Source organism: Acomys minous (assembly GCF_964271855.1).
Source record: "Acomys minous genome assembly, chromosome: 14".
Lineage (NCBI taxonomy): Eukaryota > Metazoa > Chordata > Mammalia > Rodentia > Muridae > Acomys > Acomys minous.
This window is the reverse complement of record NC_140496.1, coordinates 11066560-11085276: the sequence shown is the minus strand read 5'-3', so window position 1 is coordinate 11085276 and position 18717 is coordinate 11066560. Positions and strand designations below refer to the sequence as shown.

General features: G+C 52.9%; 1 protein-coding gene across 1 annotated transcript in view; it reads left to right on the top strand.

The window, feature by feature from the left end:
• Positions 1-18018, top strand: part of CMIP (c-Maf inducing protein) — a 199502-nt gene extending 181484 nt beyond the window's left edge. Inside the window, exons 11-21 of the mRNA XM_084757883.1 lie at positions 2477-2542; positions 4096-4122; positions 4418-4466; positions 7483-7590; positions 10164-10280; positions 11002-11142; positions 11724-11771; positions 12834-12980; positions 13587-13692; positions 14689-14759; positions 17669-18018. Of these exons, the coding sequence (XP_084614009.1) occupies positions 2477-2542; positions 4096-4122; positions 4418-4466; positions 7483-7590; positions 10164-10280; positions 11002-11142; positions 11724-11771; positions 12834-12980; positions 13587-13692; positions 14689-14759; positions 17669-17722 (934 nt within the window). The 3' untranslated portion in view covers positions 17723-18018. The remainder of the gene's footprint in view (positions 1-2476; positions 2543-4095; positions 4123-4417; positions 4467-7482; positions 7591-10163; positions 10281-11001; positions 11143-11723; positions 11772-12833; positions 12981-13586; positions 13693-14688; positions 14760-17668) is intronic.
• Positions 18019-18717: the final 699 nt, after the last annotated feature.

Below are 18717 nucleotides of genomic sequence, written 5' to 3'. Positions count from 1 at the left end.
CCTACATAGGAAGTCACGTTTCAATGTGCTGGAGGCCATGAGTCAGTTAAGGGTGGAGGGGATCTCGTCATGGGAAGGCAAGCTAGCCTAGCTGCATAATGGATGACCCCCCCCCACCCCCACCCCCCAGGAAGGAACCAAGGGAACAGGCGCATTCCAGCATGCATCCCTGCGGCCTCTGAGCTCTGAGACCCTTGGCCGGCACAGTCCACAGGCCCTCAGCCTCCAGCACATGCTCCTCGCCTCCTGCTGCCTGAACCCAGACATCCCGTCCCTCCCTCTCCCCCTCCTCATGTGGGTGTTCCGGAGATGAAGTGAGCAAATCGGAGCCCCCCGTTCAGGGCACGGTGCATGCCTAAACGTCATCCATATCACTGTTCAGACTTATCTGGCGCCACCAGAACCTTCTGGTGATTCTTTTTCATGTTGTTCAGCCTCTGGGCCTTTCCTCGGAACCTTTCCAGGGTGTGATCTGGGTCCTGAAGTCTTTATCGTGGGTTCATTGGGAGGGCGGGCAGGCGGGAGGGTGGGGACCGTCCAGAGCCAAGGGTTATCTAATCCTTACTCCGTTAGAAGCAAGCATTTGTTTGGGAGCTGGGAAAACAGCAGGCTTTATTTCTGTGGGAAGTCCAGGTAGCTGGGCAGAAGGTCCACAGGCAGGCAGGCAGGAGATCAGCAGTGTTAAGATCAGACGGGTTGGGCAGACATGACCCAGTTGGTAGCGTGCTCATCTTGTGTTTACAGAGTCCTGGTGTCCACTCTTACCACTACGTAAACCAAGCTTAACTGAACCCTCCTGTAATCCCAGTACTTGATAGGTAGAAACAGGAAGACCAGGAGTTCAAGAGGTAGCCTGGGCTATATGAGATCCCCTTTTTTTTTTTTTTTTTTTTTTTTTTGTCTTTTGAGACAGGGTCTCTCTGTGTAGCCTTGGCTGTCCTGGACTTGCTTTGTAGACCAGGCTGGCCTCGAACTCACAGTGATCCGCCTGCCTCTGCCTCCCGAGTGCTGGGATTAAAGGCATGCGCCACCACGCCCAGCTGAGATCCCTATTTTTTTTGTTTTGTTTTTTGAGACAAGGTTTCTCTGTGTAGCCTTGACTATCCTGAACTTGCTTTGTAGACCAGGCTGGCCTTGAACCCACAGCAATCTGCCTGCCTCTGCCTCCCCAAGTGCTGGGATTAAAGGTGTACGCCACCACCACCCTGTCTTAAAACGAACAGACTGAATGGGACCAGAAGAACGAGAAGGGAAAACAATCATGGGAAGATCATTAGTGGAGGTGGTAGTAGGGGCCCTGAATTCTGAATGTAAAAGTGGACAAAGAATAAGGCTTAGAACCCAGGGCCAGCCAGCTGCTGAACAGCTGAGATGTGTAGTAAGTCATCAAGCATTTCCGAGCCTCAGTTTCCCCAAAGCCCTCTAAAAGCTTTCCCACATGGCTGAGGGTACATCTGACACCAGACTGAGATGTTTTGAATATACACCCACCCAGCCACCCCACTCCTGTGACGCCTTAGCTCTGCAGTCACCCTCAGCCAGCTGTGGAGCATGCTCTTCCCGGGGCCTGAAGCGTGTGCTCAGCTGCACTTGCACTGTGGGGCAGCAGAACCTGAAACGCTCAGCTTGCCTCGCCTCTTCTTGGTCATGTGACTGCTCAGAGCGGTAACTTCACTCTGCCACTAGGGTGCACATAGCAGGAAGGAAGGCTGGGGAAGCACACACGCCTGTCCACCTGTGTGTCTCTGTCCCCTGTGTCCCTGCTTGAATGGAAGTTCTGGTAGATAAGGGCGATGTCCCAAACTATGGTTTGTTGCTTAGTTGTTTTGGGTTTTGTTGTTGTTGTTGTTGTTTTCCTTGAATCAGTCAATAAGTTTCCCCTTGGGTCTAGTCAGTCACAGATGAGAGGCACAGGTGTGCTTGTGCTGCTGTGACACTGCCACAGGGCATGTGACCAGAAGCACAGGTGCAGGGGTGGCAGGGCTAGGCTGCCCTGGTGCCCTTTCTCTGTGTCCTCTTGGGGTCTTTTCTCTGAACAGACTTCTTATTCAGTCATTAACGTGAGTTCAGGGCCCAACCCAGTGGCCCTGTGTTACCCATCCTTAATGGCTCTCTCTCCAGGTGTGTCACACTCTGAGGTCCTAAGGGGCTAGGACATCAGCATGGATTTAAGGATCGGAGTCCCAGAGTGTTTCATCTCCCTCAGCGATGGCTCAAAAAGGCAGTGAGTGAGCTGAGGCAAAGGACGTTATGTGATCTAGGGGAGCGAGATAGTTGCCTCACAGTTCTTGTTTGGAAGTTCTGGAATGTTCTTTGCTGATTCATGCTGTGCTGTTCGGCTCTGTCTCTGACGTAGTTGGAGCAGAATCCATGTTGTGTGACATCACCAGACACTTTTGTCGCACGGCCCACCCAGGACAGCATGTGGGAAGCCTCTCCCTGCTGACCTCCCCTCATCAGTTTCCTCTCACTCTAGGTCCGACTATGATGACTGGAGACCGTCTCTGGCCAGCTTGCTTCAACCCATTCCGTTCCCCAAAGAGTAAGTCCCATCCGGCCCTGTACAAATGGGAGGAAAACACCAGGAGAGGGCATGGTGTCGGTTTGCAGGAGACTCATGGAGCTGCGGGTCGGGGGTTGGGAGTGGGGGGAGGGTGACATAGACACACCCACAGTTGAGACATTGAAATGTGCCCTTGCTCTGGACCTCTCTAAAAAAAACAAAAACAAAAAAACCCCAGCAATGTGAGGACTCATTAAACTCAGAAAAGGGCAAGGCTGTCTCCACCATGCCTAGCCTATGGTAGCATGTGCCTATAAGTCAGTGGTTCTCAGCCTCCCTACTGCTGGGACCCTTTAATAGAGTTAGTTCCTCTTGTATTTTTTTTTGTTGCTACTTCATAACTGTCATATTGCGACTGTTATGAATCATAATGTAAACATTTGATATGCAGGATAGCTGATAGGTGACCCCTAAGAATGGGCCATTTGTCGCCCGCCCCCTGCCCAAGGGATTGTGACCTACAGGTTGAGAAGCACTGCTATAATTATAGTTCCAGGCTAGCCTGAGCTACACGACAAAGGAAGGCAGGAAAAAGGAAGGAAAGATCGCTGAGCTACCTTGGTGGTGCACCCAGCAAGCGCAATGCCCTGGAGTTGGTCTCCAAGCACAAAAAAAAAAAAAGAAAAGAAAATGCATATGGACCTATTTCAGGGCTGTTCATGGGAAGACTAGCCTTCATGTGGTGAGCCTTAATGGCTGTCAGCTCACACCACACTCTTGAGCGTGACCAGAAATGGACCGGCTGTCTCTCCTTTCGCCCATACTAACATGGAGTGCGTCGTGGGCAGCGGTGTTGTGTGGTAGGCCACAAGAGCACAGCGCTCCAGCTGAGCCACCCGGCCTAGCATGCCTGCAGGTCTGTTTTGACAGATTGGAAGCTGCTAGGCCTTAGGAGGCACTCAGGGCTCTCAGCAGAGCCCATTAGCAAGCCTCTGTTTATGAATGCAGCTCCTCCGAGGGGGACATTACACCCAGTAATTGCCCCATTTGCTGGCCCGGCTAGGTCCCTCAGGGTTCCCAAGAATGGAGACCAGAAAATCTGAGTCCTCAGAGCCTCCCGTGTCTGTGGCATCATTGGCTATAGCAGCTGTCCCCACAGGCCCCGGGACCCGCTTGACAGTGGCCCATGATGCAGTTCACTTGGAAGAATGGTCCCTGATTGCCTGACAATGTGCGCTGGTAATTAGTGCAGCCTCGCCTTAATTGTGGAACAATTAACAAACACACCTGGGTCCCTGGAGCCCATGTGTGCCTGCATGTGTTGGTGCGCCTGCAGTTGACAGGTGTGGGCCTGGTGTTTGTTGACTTTGGGGACGCGGGTGGCTCAGCCTGCTCATGTTACTGTGGCTCTCGCCTTGTCAAAGGAGGGACACATTTGATATCCACGTGCGTACCCACATGTCTGTGTCAGTTTCCTCCACATTCTACAAATCACAGCTAAAGTATAGACGTCCCTGGAGGAAATGTGATCAATCAATGGGCAGCAAAGGGCTCTAACTCCCTGTTTTTGTTTGTTTGTTTGTTTTGGACAGAGCTCTCGCACACGAGAAGTTCACAAAGTAAGTATGCCACAGGCACCCACCCCACCTTCTCCCACTGTGAATGCCCCCTGCACCCGGCCACCCCCACACCCCTGCCACCACCAACCATCTCCTGCCCACTCTCTGGGTCACGTGCATTCTGGGAGGCTGCAGGGGCTTCTCTGGAGTGGGTCCCCTGTGATGCACATCCAAGCCCTGCTAGGAAACATCCCACGTGCCTTGCTTTGTCTACCCCCACCTGCTCCTAGCCTCTTTCCCCTCCCTCTGCACCGCCCCACTGCCTGCAAATGACCCGCCCTCCTCTTCCTTCTAGGGAGCTGAAGTATGTGATTCAGAGGTTTGCAGAAGACCCAAGACAGGAAGTAAGCCTTTTTCTTTTTAACTTTTCCCTACCTGTTTATTAGGGCTAGGATCTAAGCAGATACCTAGCCATGCCTTGGCCCAGAGAGCCCTTTTTTCTACTGTAGGGGAAAAAAGGTTTGGAGCCTCCCACGTCTCCTTGCCCCAGGCTATGGATCCTGTGTGCAAACACAGCTTGTTCACCCCCTGTACAGCCACCCCGATACTGTCACCCATGTCCTGTTGCGTTGGTTAACCGGAGACTGGCAGACAGTGCCTCCATGCCACACGGCTTGAGATTTAGTGCCTCTGCCATGGGGTGCCCAGGCAGCTTCTGGTCAGCCTTGTGGTCCTGTGTTTGTGCTGCTATTGTGGGGATCCCTGGGCCAAGCAAGGAATCATAACTGAAGTCTGAGCTCTCAGAAAAGCTCTGAGTTTCCAGAAAACCTAGGGCAGATGTCCACACCAAAAGTTGCAGGAGCAAGGACAGGCAGTTTGAGAAGCATCCTTTACTAAGCTCCTGCCCCATGTCAGGCACATGCATGCTCCCTGTTAGCCCTTAAAATCCCAAGAGGAAGCCTTTCTTCTTTCTCTAAATTTACCTATATTTATTTTATGTGCGTTGGGGTCTTGACTCTATGTGCATCTGTGTGATGGTGTCACATCCCCTAGAACAGGAGTTACAGACATTGTGAGCTGTCATCTGGGTGCTGGGACTTGAACCTGGGTCCTCTGGAAGAGCAGTCTGGGCTCTTAATCACTGACCCATCTCTCCAGCCCCAAGGAAGCCATTCTTTACTCCTTTGTGACTTCAGAGTCATCCCCCCTCCAAGCCAGGCAATAGTGGCGCACACCTTTAATCCCATCATTTGGAAGGCAGAGGCAGGTGGATCTCTGAGTTCAAGGCCAGCTTAGTCTATAGGGTGAATTCCAGGACAGCTAGAAACAGAGAAACTCTGTCTCAAAACAACAGACAAACAAAAATTACAAAACAAAATCAAAAGAAGAATCACTTGCCCCCTCTACTCGGCCCCCATTTGGAGTTGGGAAAATGGAAGCTAAGCCATGCACCAGGTGTGGTACGGGCACACTAGCCCTGCACAGAAGCACACACCCAAGGCCTGTGACTCAGACTCTCAGGTCCCAAGGCTAGATGCTGGACAGCAGCCATCCCCAGACCTCACAGCTTGCCTACAAGGCAGGCTCTCACCAGCCCTGATGATCCCGCCGTCTATCTGGTCACACCAAGACCATGTATTTACAGGCACCCTTCCTGCTTCTTATATAACCTTCGGGCTGCAATGGGAAACCTCATTCCAGAAGATTCTAGCTCCATCACAGGTTTCACAAGCCATCCTCAGGTGCAGGGGGGGGGGGTGAGGGGGGGGGGCAAAGAAAGGTGGTAAGGAGATGGTGCCCACTGTAGTCTCAGTTTTCCTTAAACCTGCGGTGTTCTTGCCGTGTGTAAAGATGGGGTCTCAAAGTCCTCCCAGACATGGAGACCTCACTTAAAGGTCAGTTAGATTTAAATTTGGGACAGTAAAAGTGACACCAGGACAGAGAAACAGAATGAGCTGCTGGAAGGGAGAGGTCTCCAGTCGGGACAAAAATGAGGCCCCAAGAAACCCCAGGCTCGGGGTGACACCAGAGCATGGGTCCCGGCTCTGGCTCCACTTCCTGTCCTCTATTTCTCCTTTTTACCACCCCACCCCACCCCCGCTTTCTGCTTCCTAAGTGAAGCCATGTTCGTTGACTAGCCTTGCATGCCTGAGTCCTTATTCCTGGAGCAGGCATAAGTTGATGCAAGATGATCCCTCATTCTGAGACTCACTGCCTTTGCTGTCTGTCTGTGGGTCTGTGACAGACTTCCCTGTGTGCAAATGACTGTCAGCTTGAGGATCAGTCCCTACTCACAGTGTGCTTTTGACGATGAAGAGGAGGGGTGTCTCTGTGTGTGTGTGTGTGTGTGTGTGTGTGTGTGTGTGTGTGTGTGTATACATGAGTATACATTCATGTGTGTACGTGTGTAGATGAATGTGGAAGCCCTCTGAAACATGCACACAGGTAGACCCATACACCTGTACCTACACACCACTCTGGGAAGGGACAAAAGAGTTGTTCTCTCGGCCCTGGCATTGCCCTGACTCTAGATAGAGACCCTTCAAGAGAGAAGGACAGATGGACAGACAAGGAAGTGAAGATAAGACTTCACAGCAGGCCTGGCGTGGTGGCGCACGCCTTTAATCCCAGCACTCGGGAGGCAGAGGCAGGTGGATTGCTGTGAGTTCGAGGCCAGCCTGGTCTACAAAGTGAGTCCAGGACAGCCAAGGCTACACAGAGAAACCCTGTCTCGAAACAAAACAAAAAAAGCCTTCACAGCAGGTTTAAAGAGAGCTTGAGATCGCTAGATCCAGGCCTGGAGGGAGGACTGCCCACACAGGAAAAGTGGGAGGGAATGGACCAGAAGATGACCGACACCCCAAGCCTAAGGATTAGTGATAAACCCCAGACAGGGAAGGCCAGACAGAAAGAGAGAGGACTGGGTCCCAGAGAGGGCAGAGACCCTTCTCCCCACCCCCACCCCCAGCAGAAAAGAGAGAGGATGTCGGGTGTGGTGGTGAAAACTTGTAATCCCAGCACTCAAGAGGCAGAGGCAAGCGGATCTCTGAGTTCAAGGCCAGCCTGATCTGTACAGAACAAGTTTGAGCATAGCCAAGGCTACCCTGTCTTGAGAAAAAAAAAAATTTAAATAGAGGAAATGGCCCACCCAGGGGAAACGGAAAGCTGGCATGGAGACAGGGCCGGTTTGGGGGTGCTCTGCCCTGCAAGGCCTCGCAGTTGTCCTAGTGAGCTGAGGACACATGGCTGGACTTCACAAATGTGGAGGCCCCATGAGTTCCCCAAAGGTGGGAGGCCAGTGTTTTGGGGGCTATAGCAAGTTCATGCATTTCCTGACTGCCTAGCTTGTCAACACCATTGATATTTGGTTCGTACCAGACACTGTTTGGAACTGACGATGTGTTTGCCCTCTGCCCACAGGTCCACTCGTGCCTGCTGAGCGTGCGGGCAGGCAAGGATGGCTGGTTCCAGCTCTACAGCCCCGGAGGCGTGGCCTGTGATGATGATGGGGAGCTATTTGCCAGCATGGTACATGGGGTCCCTGTGGGAAGCCGTTGGTGGGCATTGGGCTGTCCCATCCAGAGTTGTCCAGCAGCCAGCCCATTGTGGTCTGCAACTCTTCTGGCTAGCACAGTGTCAGCCATGATGAGGGAAGTGACCACAGGGAGAGTGTCACTGATTCTTGCTTACCTGAGCCAAGAGCCTGTCTGTCACCTGCTCTGGGAAGTGAGGACCTTCACTGTTCCTCCATTTTACAGTCCAGGTAGCTGAGGGCCAAATCGTTTTGACTGTCCAAGATCACACTCGGTTGTCATGGTCTGTGGAAGGGACAGGTACTCCGGAGCCACCTGCTAGGCCAGTCCTCACAGTGAGGGGTTTGGGCGCCAGACTCAGAGTGCTTGTTCCCACCTCAGATGAAAATTTTGAGGCCACGAAACTGATAGCTGCACCCACAGTGGCTTCTGGTACTTTCTTGCCATAGCCCAGTGGTTCTCAACCCTCCTAATTCTGTGACCCTTTAAGGCAGTACCTCACATTGTGGTGACCCCCCCAACCATAAAATCATGTCGTTGCTACTTCATAACTATAACTTTGCTACTGTTACGAATCATAATGTATGCAGAACTCTGGAATGCAGGATGTCTCATACGAGACCCCTTTGAAAGGGTTGTTCGACCCCCAAAGGGGTTGTGAGCCTCAGGTTGAAGAGCTCTGATGACATAGAACTCTGTGTTAGCCACCTCCTGTGCTCAGTTCTTCTGAATCCACGTAGCAGCCCTGCCACGGGATCACCCTGGGCTGCCACACAGGCTCAGAGAGGTCCATCCAATGGCTTACTTAACAGGACTTTCTTTGCAAGCCCTTCGTAGACCAGGCTACCCACTGTCTAGAGGTAGTGGTTTCCTCCGCAGCAAGGGGACAGAAGGTCTGCCCAAGTGACTGGTGACCTCGGCCACTTTGTTCCCTGACACACCCAACTGCATTCACAGAGCACGCATACTTCTGGGGTCATGTGACGTGGGGGAGATGCAGGCCTCAGCTAGACCTGGGCCTCAGGTCACTGCCCAGTTTTCCACCAGTTGACCTTTCCTGCTGACTTGCCTGTCTAGGCTCCAGCTTCCCCATACATAAGACAAGACAAAGAGATGGTTTCCCCAGGACACCATAGCAATTACATGTGGTGACAGGTGTGAGGTACTCGCAGAGCCACCCAGGGAGTCCAAGACCCGTAACATGACTCGGGTTGTTCCTGTCTCTACCAGGGACTGGTTTTCAGGGTAAACAGTTACCATGGTGACTTTGGTAGCGAGATCTATGCAGTGATGACAAATGGGCATGTCCTGTGATGCCACCTCAAGGGGCTTATTTTTAGGTCCTTTCCCTTACGCATCTGCTCCAAACCCCTCGCCCGCTGCCCTGGACCTTCTTTCTGAGTGTTCCACGTACCTAGAACGCGCCCAACTGTCTGCTTGCGCCATGTGTTGCTTACTGTCGCCTCTCTGGCTTCCTCTGATGTCACAGCTTCACCTTGGAAATGCTTGGTGTTCCCCCCTCCTCCCCCCTCCTCCCCCTCCCTCCTCCTTCATGCGGAGATTCAATTCGAGAGGGAACACAGGGAATTAGCTCCCGCCCGAGTGATTTCATTTGTATGCCAGAGCTGTTAATGGTGGGGCAGAAGAATATGTTGACAGGGAAGGAGGCAGGCAGCCGTGGGCATGGCAATGTGTAGTTTCTATGGAGACACATGTCGAGAAGTGGTCCCTGGATTAGGCCGCCTCTTCCAGCAGGCTTTTGCTATTAGATGAAATTGCAGGATGTTTGGTCTCCCCCACCTCTGCTGACAGGTTAGGGAGCCCCTGCTCTTGTGTTCTTACCTCTAAATGCGAGACCCTCCCCACCTCTCCTTATCTCAGGAGGGAGCACAGATTGCTGAGTGGGTAATCTCTCAAAACAGCTTTTGGTACCCTCAGAGAAAAGCCAGGAACAGAACAGCCCAGCTGCCACCTGAGTCAGGCCTGTTGTCCCCCACCTAGCAAGGACTGCCTAGAAATTTCCATCTGGTACCCTCAATGCTAGGAATTCTCAGGGCCCAAAGCCCTCTGAAGGGACATGGGGGAAAGGAGGCTCCTATTTTACTGTAGTGAAATAAAGAGAATGTGTCCCTGCCCTGTTCAGGAGCATTCTGACTTTCAGGGTCCCGGCTCTGCGTCCATCAGCCCCACCCATCTCTGGGACGCTCGCTCCCCACCACAGCTTCACCCCTGTGTCTTTTCATGCTAACCCTCTATTCCTCTAACAGCCAGTGTCTCGCCTGTCTGGATGACTGTCCTATTGTCTGCACTCAATCCCAGTGTAGTCTCACATTTGTCCTGTGCCACACAACATGACTTTCTCAATCACGTCCCACATTGGGAAGAGGTTTCTGTCCATGGGGACAGTCTGTTGGTCACTAGAGACCAGGCTGTTGGCACAAGCAGGGAGGGGTCACTGTGTCCTGCTTTCCCACCTGTTCCTTCCTGCAGGGGGAGGGGACTGGTGCTGAAGGTCACAGCACCGCAGTGGTATCCCGGCTGCCTCACCTGAATCTTCTTGCCTCCCAGGTGCACATCCTCATGGGCTCCTGTTACAAGACCAAAAAGTTTCTGCTCTCGCTGGCGGAAAACAAGCTGGGCCCCTGCATGCTCCTGGCACTGAGAGGGAACCAGACCATGGCGGAGGTGAGGCCCTGACCCAGGTGCCATCTGTGTGGGGAGCAGGCAGTATGGGCAAGGCGGCTTCCTGGGTATGCAGCTGGCCTTCTCGGACTGCTGCTGGTTCATTCCAGTTGGGATCCAGCAAGCTGGTCACAGCCATCCAGAAGTTTCGGTACTGATTGCCTATTACTACAGAGCAACTGTCTGCACATAGAGAACAGAGCCATAACAGACCAAGGTGTAGCTAGGCTCACCTGGGCTCTTCTTCTTTGGGATCTCCTAGGGTTGTCATGGGGGATGGAGTCCATGGGGTCCTTTGCAACCAGAGGACGGAGATTGAGTTAGCCTGAGCCTCTCTCTGTGTGGCTTCAGAGTCTTCGCTCAGTTATCAGGAGCATGAACCCAGGGTCCTCACCCACTTCTAACTGTTCCTCCTCTGTCCCCTCTGCTGTATTACTCCACAGAGTCCCCCCCAAAGCTAGGCACCCCCAGAGCAACAGGATTTTATGACGGCTGTCAAAATCAGGGACCACCTTGCTCCGTTCTGCCCTCAGGAAAGCAGTCGCCAAGTTGCCCGTCAGTCAAGGGGGGTGTGAACAGGGCTCTACCTTACAGGAGGGAACCAGGAAGAAGTGACAGGCCCACTGGGAAAACCCTAAGTTTCCCCGGAGCTGGGATTGAGACATATGCCAACGTCCTGTGGCGGGCCACTTCCTGACACCCCTCCGTGACCCCCCCCCAACAGATCTTGTGTCTGATGCTGGAATACAACATCATTGATAACAACGACACCCAGCTGCAGATCATCTCCACGCTGGAGAGCACAGACGTGGGCAAGCGCATGTACGAACAGCTGTGCGACCGGCAGCGGGAACTGAAGGAGCTGGTAAGTCCCCCCGCTACCGCCCGGAGCTTGAGACAGCCCCTGTGACTGCTGCTCCATGCCCAGAGACTTGGGAATTGTTCACCGTACTTCTCCCATGATGTCAGATAGAAGCAGATGAGCAGAAGTCTCACAACCCACTTCCATATCAGTGCAGGGCCCCATGTGTCATTGTCATAGCTGGTCCTGGCTGAGAGGCTGCCTCTGTACACGTATGCACACTCAGGCCCATCAGTCTGTCCTTTCCCCTGAAGCCACCCTTCCCTCCTCCCCATGGCTCTTGGCAGAAGGTGTGCAAAGCCCAGGTGTTCACCATGACACATCTGGTATAAAACTTCTCCATCACTTGCCAGGGCTCTTGGTGGAAGTGGGTGCTACTTAGCCCCAAGAACTGGATAGGTGACATCCCTTCTGGCCAGAGCACTTGTACTTCCACCTCTGCTAGTGTTTCTCGGTGTCACATATACCATAAGCTGCCTGTGCTGTGACCACCACGGTGCCTTCCACCCAAGAAAGTAGCCATGGCTTCATGAGGCCGGTGGCAGAGTGGACATGTGTCTCAACTGGTCTGGTTTCTATTGCAGCAAAGGAAAGGTGGGCCCACCAGGCTAACACTGCCGTCCAAGTCCACGGTAAGTAGGCTTTCGTCCCTGCAGGGTGGGGTGGAGTTGGGCAAGGTGAACTGTCCCAACTGCTGCAGTGAGGGGAAACCGAGAGGGAAAGCAGAGAAGCCTCCCATGGGACTGGGAGACAGGCCAGCTCTTCTAGGAGGTAAAGGGACTGAAAGGAGAGAAATGAAAACCAAGCAAATGTAAGATGTTAATACTAATGCTTACTGTCGATATCGAGCCTGGGGTTGCAGCTCACAGGTAGAGCAGCAGCTTAGCGTGTATGAGGCTCCAGGCGTGTTCTCCAGCACCTCAAAAAGACTGGTGACATCAGCAGTATTACCCAAGGGATGTTGGTAACCATGGTAACAACAGCTAATAGGCACCGGACTGTTAGTCTATTTGACTTTTACAAACCCTATAAGATCTGCACACTATTATTCCATTTTCCAAGGTCTTTGGGGAATCTAACTTACTGCTACCCCACTGTCCTTCAAGGCATGGCTTCCTGCTCATGGACCAGGAAGCCTACTCAGGCAGGCTTCAGCCACTGTGGCTCCATCCCAGCCAACAGGAAGGAGGAAGTGGCAGGGAACAGCCCGCCATCCCCCTTGGAGATTCTTCCTGTACTTTCCGTTATTGTCGTGTCCATAGTTAGGTGCAAAGAATGCTGGGAAATTAGCTGTAATTTAAGGTACAGCTAAATGTCAAAAACAAGACCCTTACAGTCTAGGGCATGCAGCATGTGTGGCTCCCTGCTGGCTTCAGGCTGAGGGTGGTGGCCAGCTATTCACATGGAAAACACACTGGAACGGTGGCACACACACAAGCACACACAGGCACAGCATGCATGTGCACGCACACGCTATGCTTGGGAGGGTGCTGGCCTTGGTTACAGTCCAACTGTGACTCGAAGCTGTGAGTTACAACAGAGGCCGAGCCACCACCCTGTAGCTCCTGGGGGGTGCGAAGCCTTTCAGGGTAGTCAGAGACAGTGTTGGCTACAGACAAGGCAGAGGGGAGAGGGCATGAGACCCACCTGATAGATACCCTGGCCTGGCCTGAGCATCATGCCGCCCACTGCAGGATGCGGACCTGGCCCGCCTGCTGAGCTCCGGCTCCTTTGGAAACTTGGAGAACCTCAGCTTGGCCTTCACCAACGTCACCAGTGCCTGCGCCGAGCACCTCATCAAACTGCCTTCCCTCAAGCAGCTCAATCTGTGGTCCACGCAGGTGCCAGCCCACCCGCACCCCATGCCCCACACCCTGCCCTCCTCCTCCCCCTCCTCCCAAATACCTGACCTTTCTACCCAGAGCCAGTGGGCCCAGCCACATGCTCTGTACGTATAACCCTAATCCACTCCCCCAGACAGCAGGAGGTTGGGCTTCCTTTTCCCCATTTCCCAGTTGGGAACACTAAAGCCCGGGGCAAGCCTTGCACAGATTCCTAAGTTGGGAGACACAGGGCTGGGAGCTCACCTCAGTTTACCTTATGCCTCTTTAGCCTGCCAGGGGAGGAGCCCACTGGGTTCCTTAGTACCACTGGCCTAGTCCTTTGCGCTAACCTGTGTAAGACTCCTCCATCTCTTGAAAAGCACACCACCACCACCACCACCACCACCACCACCCCGCGCCCCGACTCCATCACTACCTTCAGGCTTAGGAGCCTGAGTTCAGAGACTCTCAGAGAGGCCCTTGCCTAGCCTGTGGCCCGGTCAGAAACTCTGAAAAGAAGCCCATGGCCTCAAAACTAGATCTCAGCACTTCCCAGTCCTGCCCCGGGCTTAGGGTCCCCTCCCCCTGGGCCTGGAGAAGCTAAGAAGCCATGTGCCTCCACAGTTTGGAGACGCCGGCCTGCGGCTCCTGTCGGAACACCTCACTATGCTTCAGGTGCTGAACCTGTGTGAGACCCCAGTCACCGACGCCGGCCTGCTGGCCCTGAGCTGTGAGTACCCTGACTTACAGCAGGTGGCCTGACCCCTGCTTGACACCTTGGAAAGGAAACAGTTTCATTAATAGCCATTCTGTAGCAGAGCTGATGCATGCTGGCACAGGCCCAGTGGTAGAAAGAAGCGGAGGGGTGTCCCTGCCCCCAGGGAGCTAGTGGCCTAGAGGAAAAGGGAGAAGTTTGTGAGACTAGCCTGCACCTTCCACCTAGCCACTGGCTGGCCCAGCCAGCAGCTCTAACCTTGCTAGTTGCACAGAATCACGCCTCTGTGCTACTGGGTCCCCAGTGAGTGTTGGGCTGGTCTGGAGAAGCATTTAGTCAAAGGAGGGGAGGGGCTAGGATACTGGTTCTACCGAGCTCTAGTCAAGGGTCTGTGAGCCTGGGAACCTGCATGTACCAGCTTCCCTGCTTTCTAACCTGTCACCTAAGACAAGAGGCCTTGCGGCTCAGCTGCAAAACGGCGAAGCAGGCTTCTGGGAGGTGGCAGAGAGAGTCTGGCCATGCGAGCTTGTGGACCGGTTCTAGATAGTGGGAGCTCTGGTATGGGGAAAAGAGTGACACTGAGCCAGCTCCCTGCGGGATATTCCTGAGCGGTGTCACACATGGGGTGGGTGGCTTCCAGTCCACAGTGACGAAACCCCCTGGTCTGCCCTGCCTTGGCATCTCAGTGTGAACATTTGAATATGTCTTTAGCAAGCACCTGTGTGGTTCCAACAGTGAACCCCCAACTTGATACTTGCTCTAGGATGGGAACCAGCAATACCAGGGAGGGAGCATTCAGGATCCCCAGGGGCACAGGGCCAGACCTGAGAGGGAGAGAAGGTCAGAGGTCAGGAGCCAAGAAAAGAGCCAGCCCTGACCCCCGCAGATCATGAAGTCATGATGGCTGAACCTATGTCATTGCAGCCCCCTCACAGCATCCACACTGAGAGTTGGCCCTGCCCCCTGACTATGGCTCACTGTCTGTCTGTCTGTCTGTCTCTCCTAACCCAGCCATGAAGAGTCTTTGCAGTTTAAATATGAACAGCACCAAGCTCTCGGCTGACACCTATGAGGATCTGAAGGTAAGCTCTCCCTGGGCCACCTCTTCCCTCCCTGGCCACCCTCCTCCCTCCGGGCCACCCTTGGAGCTGCCCCTTCAGCACAGTGACTGCCACACTAACAAAGATGGGTGGGAGCGACAAAGAATGCTTGCCACGTACATTGAATCCAAAGGATAAGAAGCCCGGGCTGTTTATTTAATTTATTCAGATTACAACTCAATTGTAAATTAATTAAGTTTAAAAAAAAAACTATGTAAGTGGGAAAAAAAAAAAAAAGAAGTCTGGGATGTCGAGAGGGAGATGTATGCAAAGGTCCAGAGAAGACAGGCAGGCCCTGGCCATAGCAAGCATGGCTGGAAAATGAGAGCGACCAGGACTGATACAAGTCCTCCATTCGTCACAGAAGGACTGGGTTGTATCCGATGTCCGAACACCCCCTGGGGGCTCTACCCGAGCTGTTGTCTAAAAGATGAACTGTAGGCGCAGGAGCCAGGCAGAAGCAGCCCATGTTGTCCACTAGGCTGGTGCAGGCCCTCCATGGCCTGGCCTAGCAACTGGGCAGGGAGAGGAAGAGGTCCTGAATGTGGCCGCTGAGCCATGTCATCCATCATCAGACAGCGTGCTTCACGAGGAGGTGGAGGCAGGACCTTCAGCACTTCCTCCTTTGGGTCCCAGAAACACTCCCACATCCTGGAAGACACTGTCAGGGGGTCCCCTGAAACCTTTGGTCAGGGTCCTCCTTCACTGGGCTCTCCTGGTGGCACCGCCACTCCCCAGCCACTACCGACCAGTCTCTTGGGTTCTTCCTGTAGCTAGATTTGCTCTCTGGTCCAGGCATGGACATAACACCTCCCAAGCCAGACAAGATGCCAAACAGCAACTGCTATGATGTGTGTGTGATGTGTGACCAGAGAGGTCATTGAGGCAACGGGGGAGAGCAGTCAGCGTGTGTGTGTGTGTGTGTGTGTGTGTGTCTGTCTGTCTGTCTGTCTGTCTGTCTGTCTGTCTGTCTGTCTGTCTGTCTGTCTATAAGGGCATAGCTATAGATCTATGCACACTCAGGGTACCTCAGTAGACCAGTCAGTGCTCTCAGCACACTGGTCAGGCTTCAAGGAAGTATGCCTCCCAGGTATGGACCCACACCTGCTGACTACATCTGTGCATTTACACACACACCCACTCTGGGGCCGGGGTGGCACCTGTGCATGCTGTAGTCAGAGAAGCACAGCCCTCACAGCACCCTGTACTCAGCACCCAAAAGCTAGCCACATATATGTGGGTGCGCTGTGAAGGCATCAGATCCCATGGGACTGGAGCTACATACAGGTGGTTGTGAGCCACCTGATGTGGGTGCTGTGAGCCTTACTCAGGTCTCTGGAAGAGCCCTTTCTCAGTACTCCTGTCTTTATAAAAAAAAAACATTGCTCTGTGTGTGTGTGTGTGTGTGTGTGTGTGTGTGTGTGTGTGTGTAAATTCCAGGGGTGAAACTCAGGTTACTAGGTTTGCATAGCAAACACCTTCACCTACTGAGCCATCTGACTGGCCTTTTATTTAATTTATATGTGCTGGAAGGACATAGTACCAACTTAATGATACTTACCTTTTGACCAATCTTCATCTTTCTTCTCCTGGGGCATTTGGGGACAACCTGGCCGGTGAAGAGGAGTGTTGGTGCTAATTAATGTCAGACAAGCAAGCCCACGTGGTTCACTATGCAGTCTGGCCCAGTCTTCCTGATTTTTTTTTTTTTTTTTCAATTCAAGACAATCTAGAAATCTGTATTTTTCTGTACAGCCTCCTAATCTGGCAAGCTTGACTTGAAGCTATTTCTTGGCTCTGTACTGGTGACCACAGACCACCCCACCGCACCCCCCCAAGCGTGCCACTTGTGCCTGGGTAGGGAAAGCTGTTGAAGATTGTTGGGTACAGGGCAGAGACAATGCCCAGGCTACTTTTGTCTGTCAGTGTCCACAAGTGCCTGGAGGTGCATGTGTGGTTGGGTATACAGGGACATTGGGAAGGCAGAAACCCATTAATGAGACAAAGACCTCTGTACTGTAACGAGTAAAGCCGCTGTTGAGAGAATAGTCTGCCAACAGGAACAGAGGGCAGGGGCTAAGAAGAATCTTGAAAGTGGGTTGGGCTGTGGGCGGGGCTTAGTTGGTAGAGCACTTGCCTGGTGTACACACAGGCCAGTGTTCCATGCCCAGTACCATATAAACTCGTGAGGTAGTACATGCTTGAAATCCCATCACTTGGAGCCTAAGACAGGATTAGATGTAGGAGGGTCATTTTTAGCTTCCTAGCTCTTTAAGGCTAGCCTGTGCTACATGAGGCTCTGTCTCAAATAAGTTTAATAAAAGTATCATGTGAAACCGACCGTATTACAGTTTTAAGAATAGAGGCACCCAAGAGGAAGAGTCAGCTGGTGCCGCCCTGGTCTCTCACCCACTCTGCCCGTTCTCAGTTAACAATGAGAAGTTTAACAAGCTAAACTAGGTCTCATATAGTCTATCACAGGATGCTCAGGGCTTTCCCTGAATGTCATTGGTTAATCCTAAATCGCACCCGGGAGCCAAGGACAGGACTCCTCAGTTTAGCCTCGGTCCTCAGAAAACACACCCCGGGACGCCAGGTGTGTAGTCCAATAGTCTCGCACGGCAACTGTAATTGCATCAGCTCTGGGGCGATGGTTTCTGCAGCCACTTCCTAAAGTCTCCTAGGCCACCTGCTCTGAGCTCTTGTCACTCATCATCCCATACCAGAACCCTGAGAGCCCACAGCCTCTCAATGGAGATGGCGTGGGTGGTAGGAGATACCGCTACCCTAGCCCCGCCCTTCAGTCACTCTAGCATCAGGCAGTCTACTCTATGGTTGTTGAGGGGAATGGCTGGTTTGTGACCAGGTTCCTTCTTTTCTGTCACCCACAGGCCAAGCTTCCTAATTTGAAGGAGGTTGATGTCCGCTACACGGAAGCCTGGTGAAGCATCCTGTGCGCACAGGATGGCGTCGCACAAAACAAAACAAAATCAAAACAAACAAACAAAAACAAACAAAAAAAAAACGACTCTTGACTAATAGCCGTAGAGCAGTTGGGTCCCAGGGTGGCCCCAGCACCTGGCTGTGGGATAGATGGGGCAGTCTTGGGGGGTGGAGGGGGGGATGGGTGGGGGATCCTCAGCACGCCCAGCCCTCGCCTGATTCTTAGAGCTTCATACTGGAACCTTTGACCTTGATCAAAAGCGGCCTTGGTGGCAACAAGTGGAGGAACAGCGGCGGGTAGGGAGGGCGGGGGGAGGGGTGGGCGGGGATCCCTGCGTGGATTTTTCTTTGCCTTTGTTGTGTGATATGCCATGTGTGGGGGCATTCATCCAGTCTGATGCCATCGGACTTGGGCCAGAAGGAGGACACTTTCTTCCTGGAGGTGCACCAAGCCGAGATCTTGCCCCTACCATTGGGACAGGAATACCTAGTCATGTCACCCCCATCGTCCTTTGTCCCCACCATCGCTATGCAAAGTGGTTCTTGTTGTACATAAGATTTAAATAACCGCACCTATTTAAGAAATGTTGACAAATTGCGGGTCTGGGACCCGCTCTTATTTATGAAGAGTCTTCGACCGGCCCTCCCTACCTACCTGCCCTGCCCACCTGCCCCCCTTGGCGTGTAGTACTGTCTGGACCAGTCAGCTGTTGGGTTAGTGCTAGTGGTTTTGGTTTTGAGTTTTAAAGGAAACAAACAACAACAACAACAACCACCACAACAAAAAGACCTTTGGGAAAGTAATTGCTTTTTTTCTTAACAGATTCTGTATGCATAATGCTCTACCCGTCAAGTCAGTCTGCCCACTCTGTATTATTTCCAGATGTTTCCAGCTTCCTCATGGGGGGGGGGGTCAAGCTGGGGGAGGGGGGGAAGAGGAGGGAAGAGATAGGTCTCCATATTGTAGCTCACTCCTTCCCTCTGCTGCTTCTGTAAA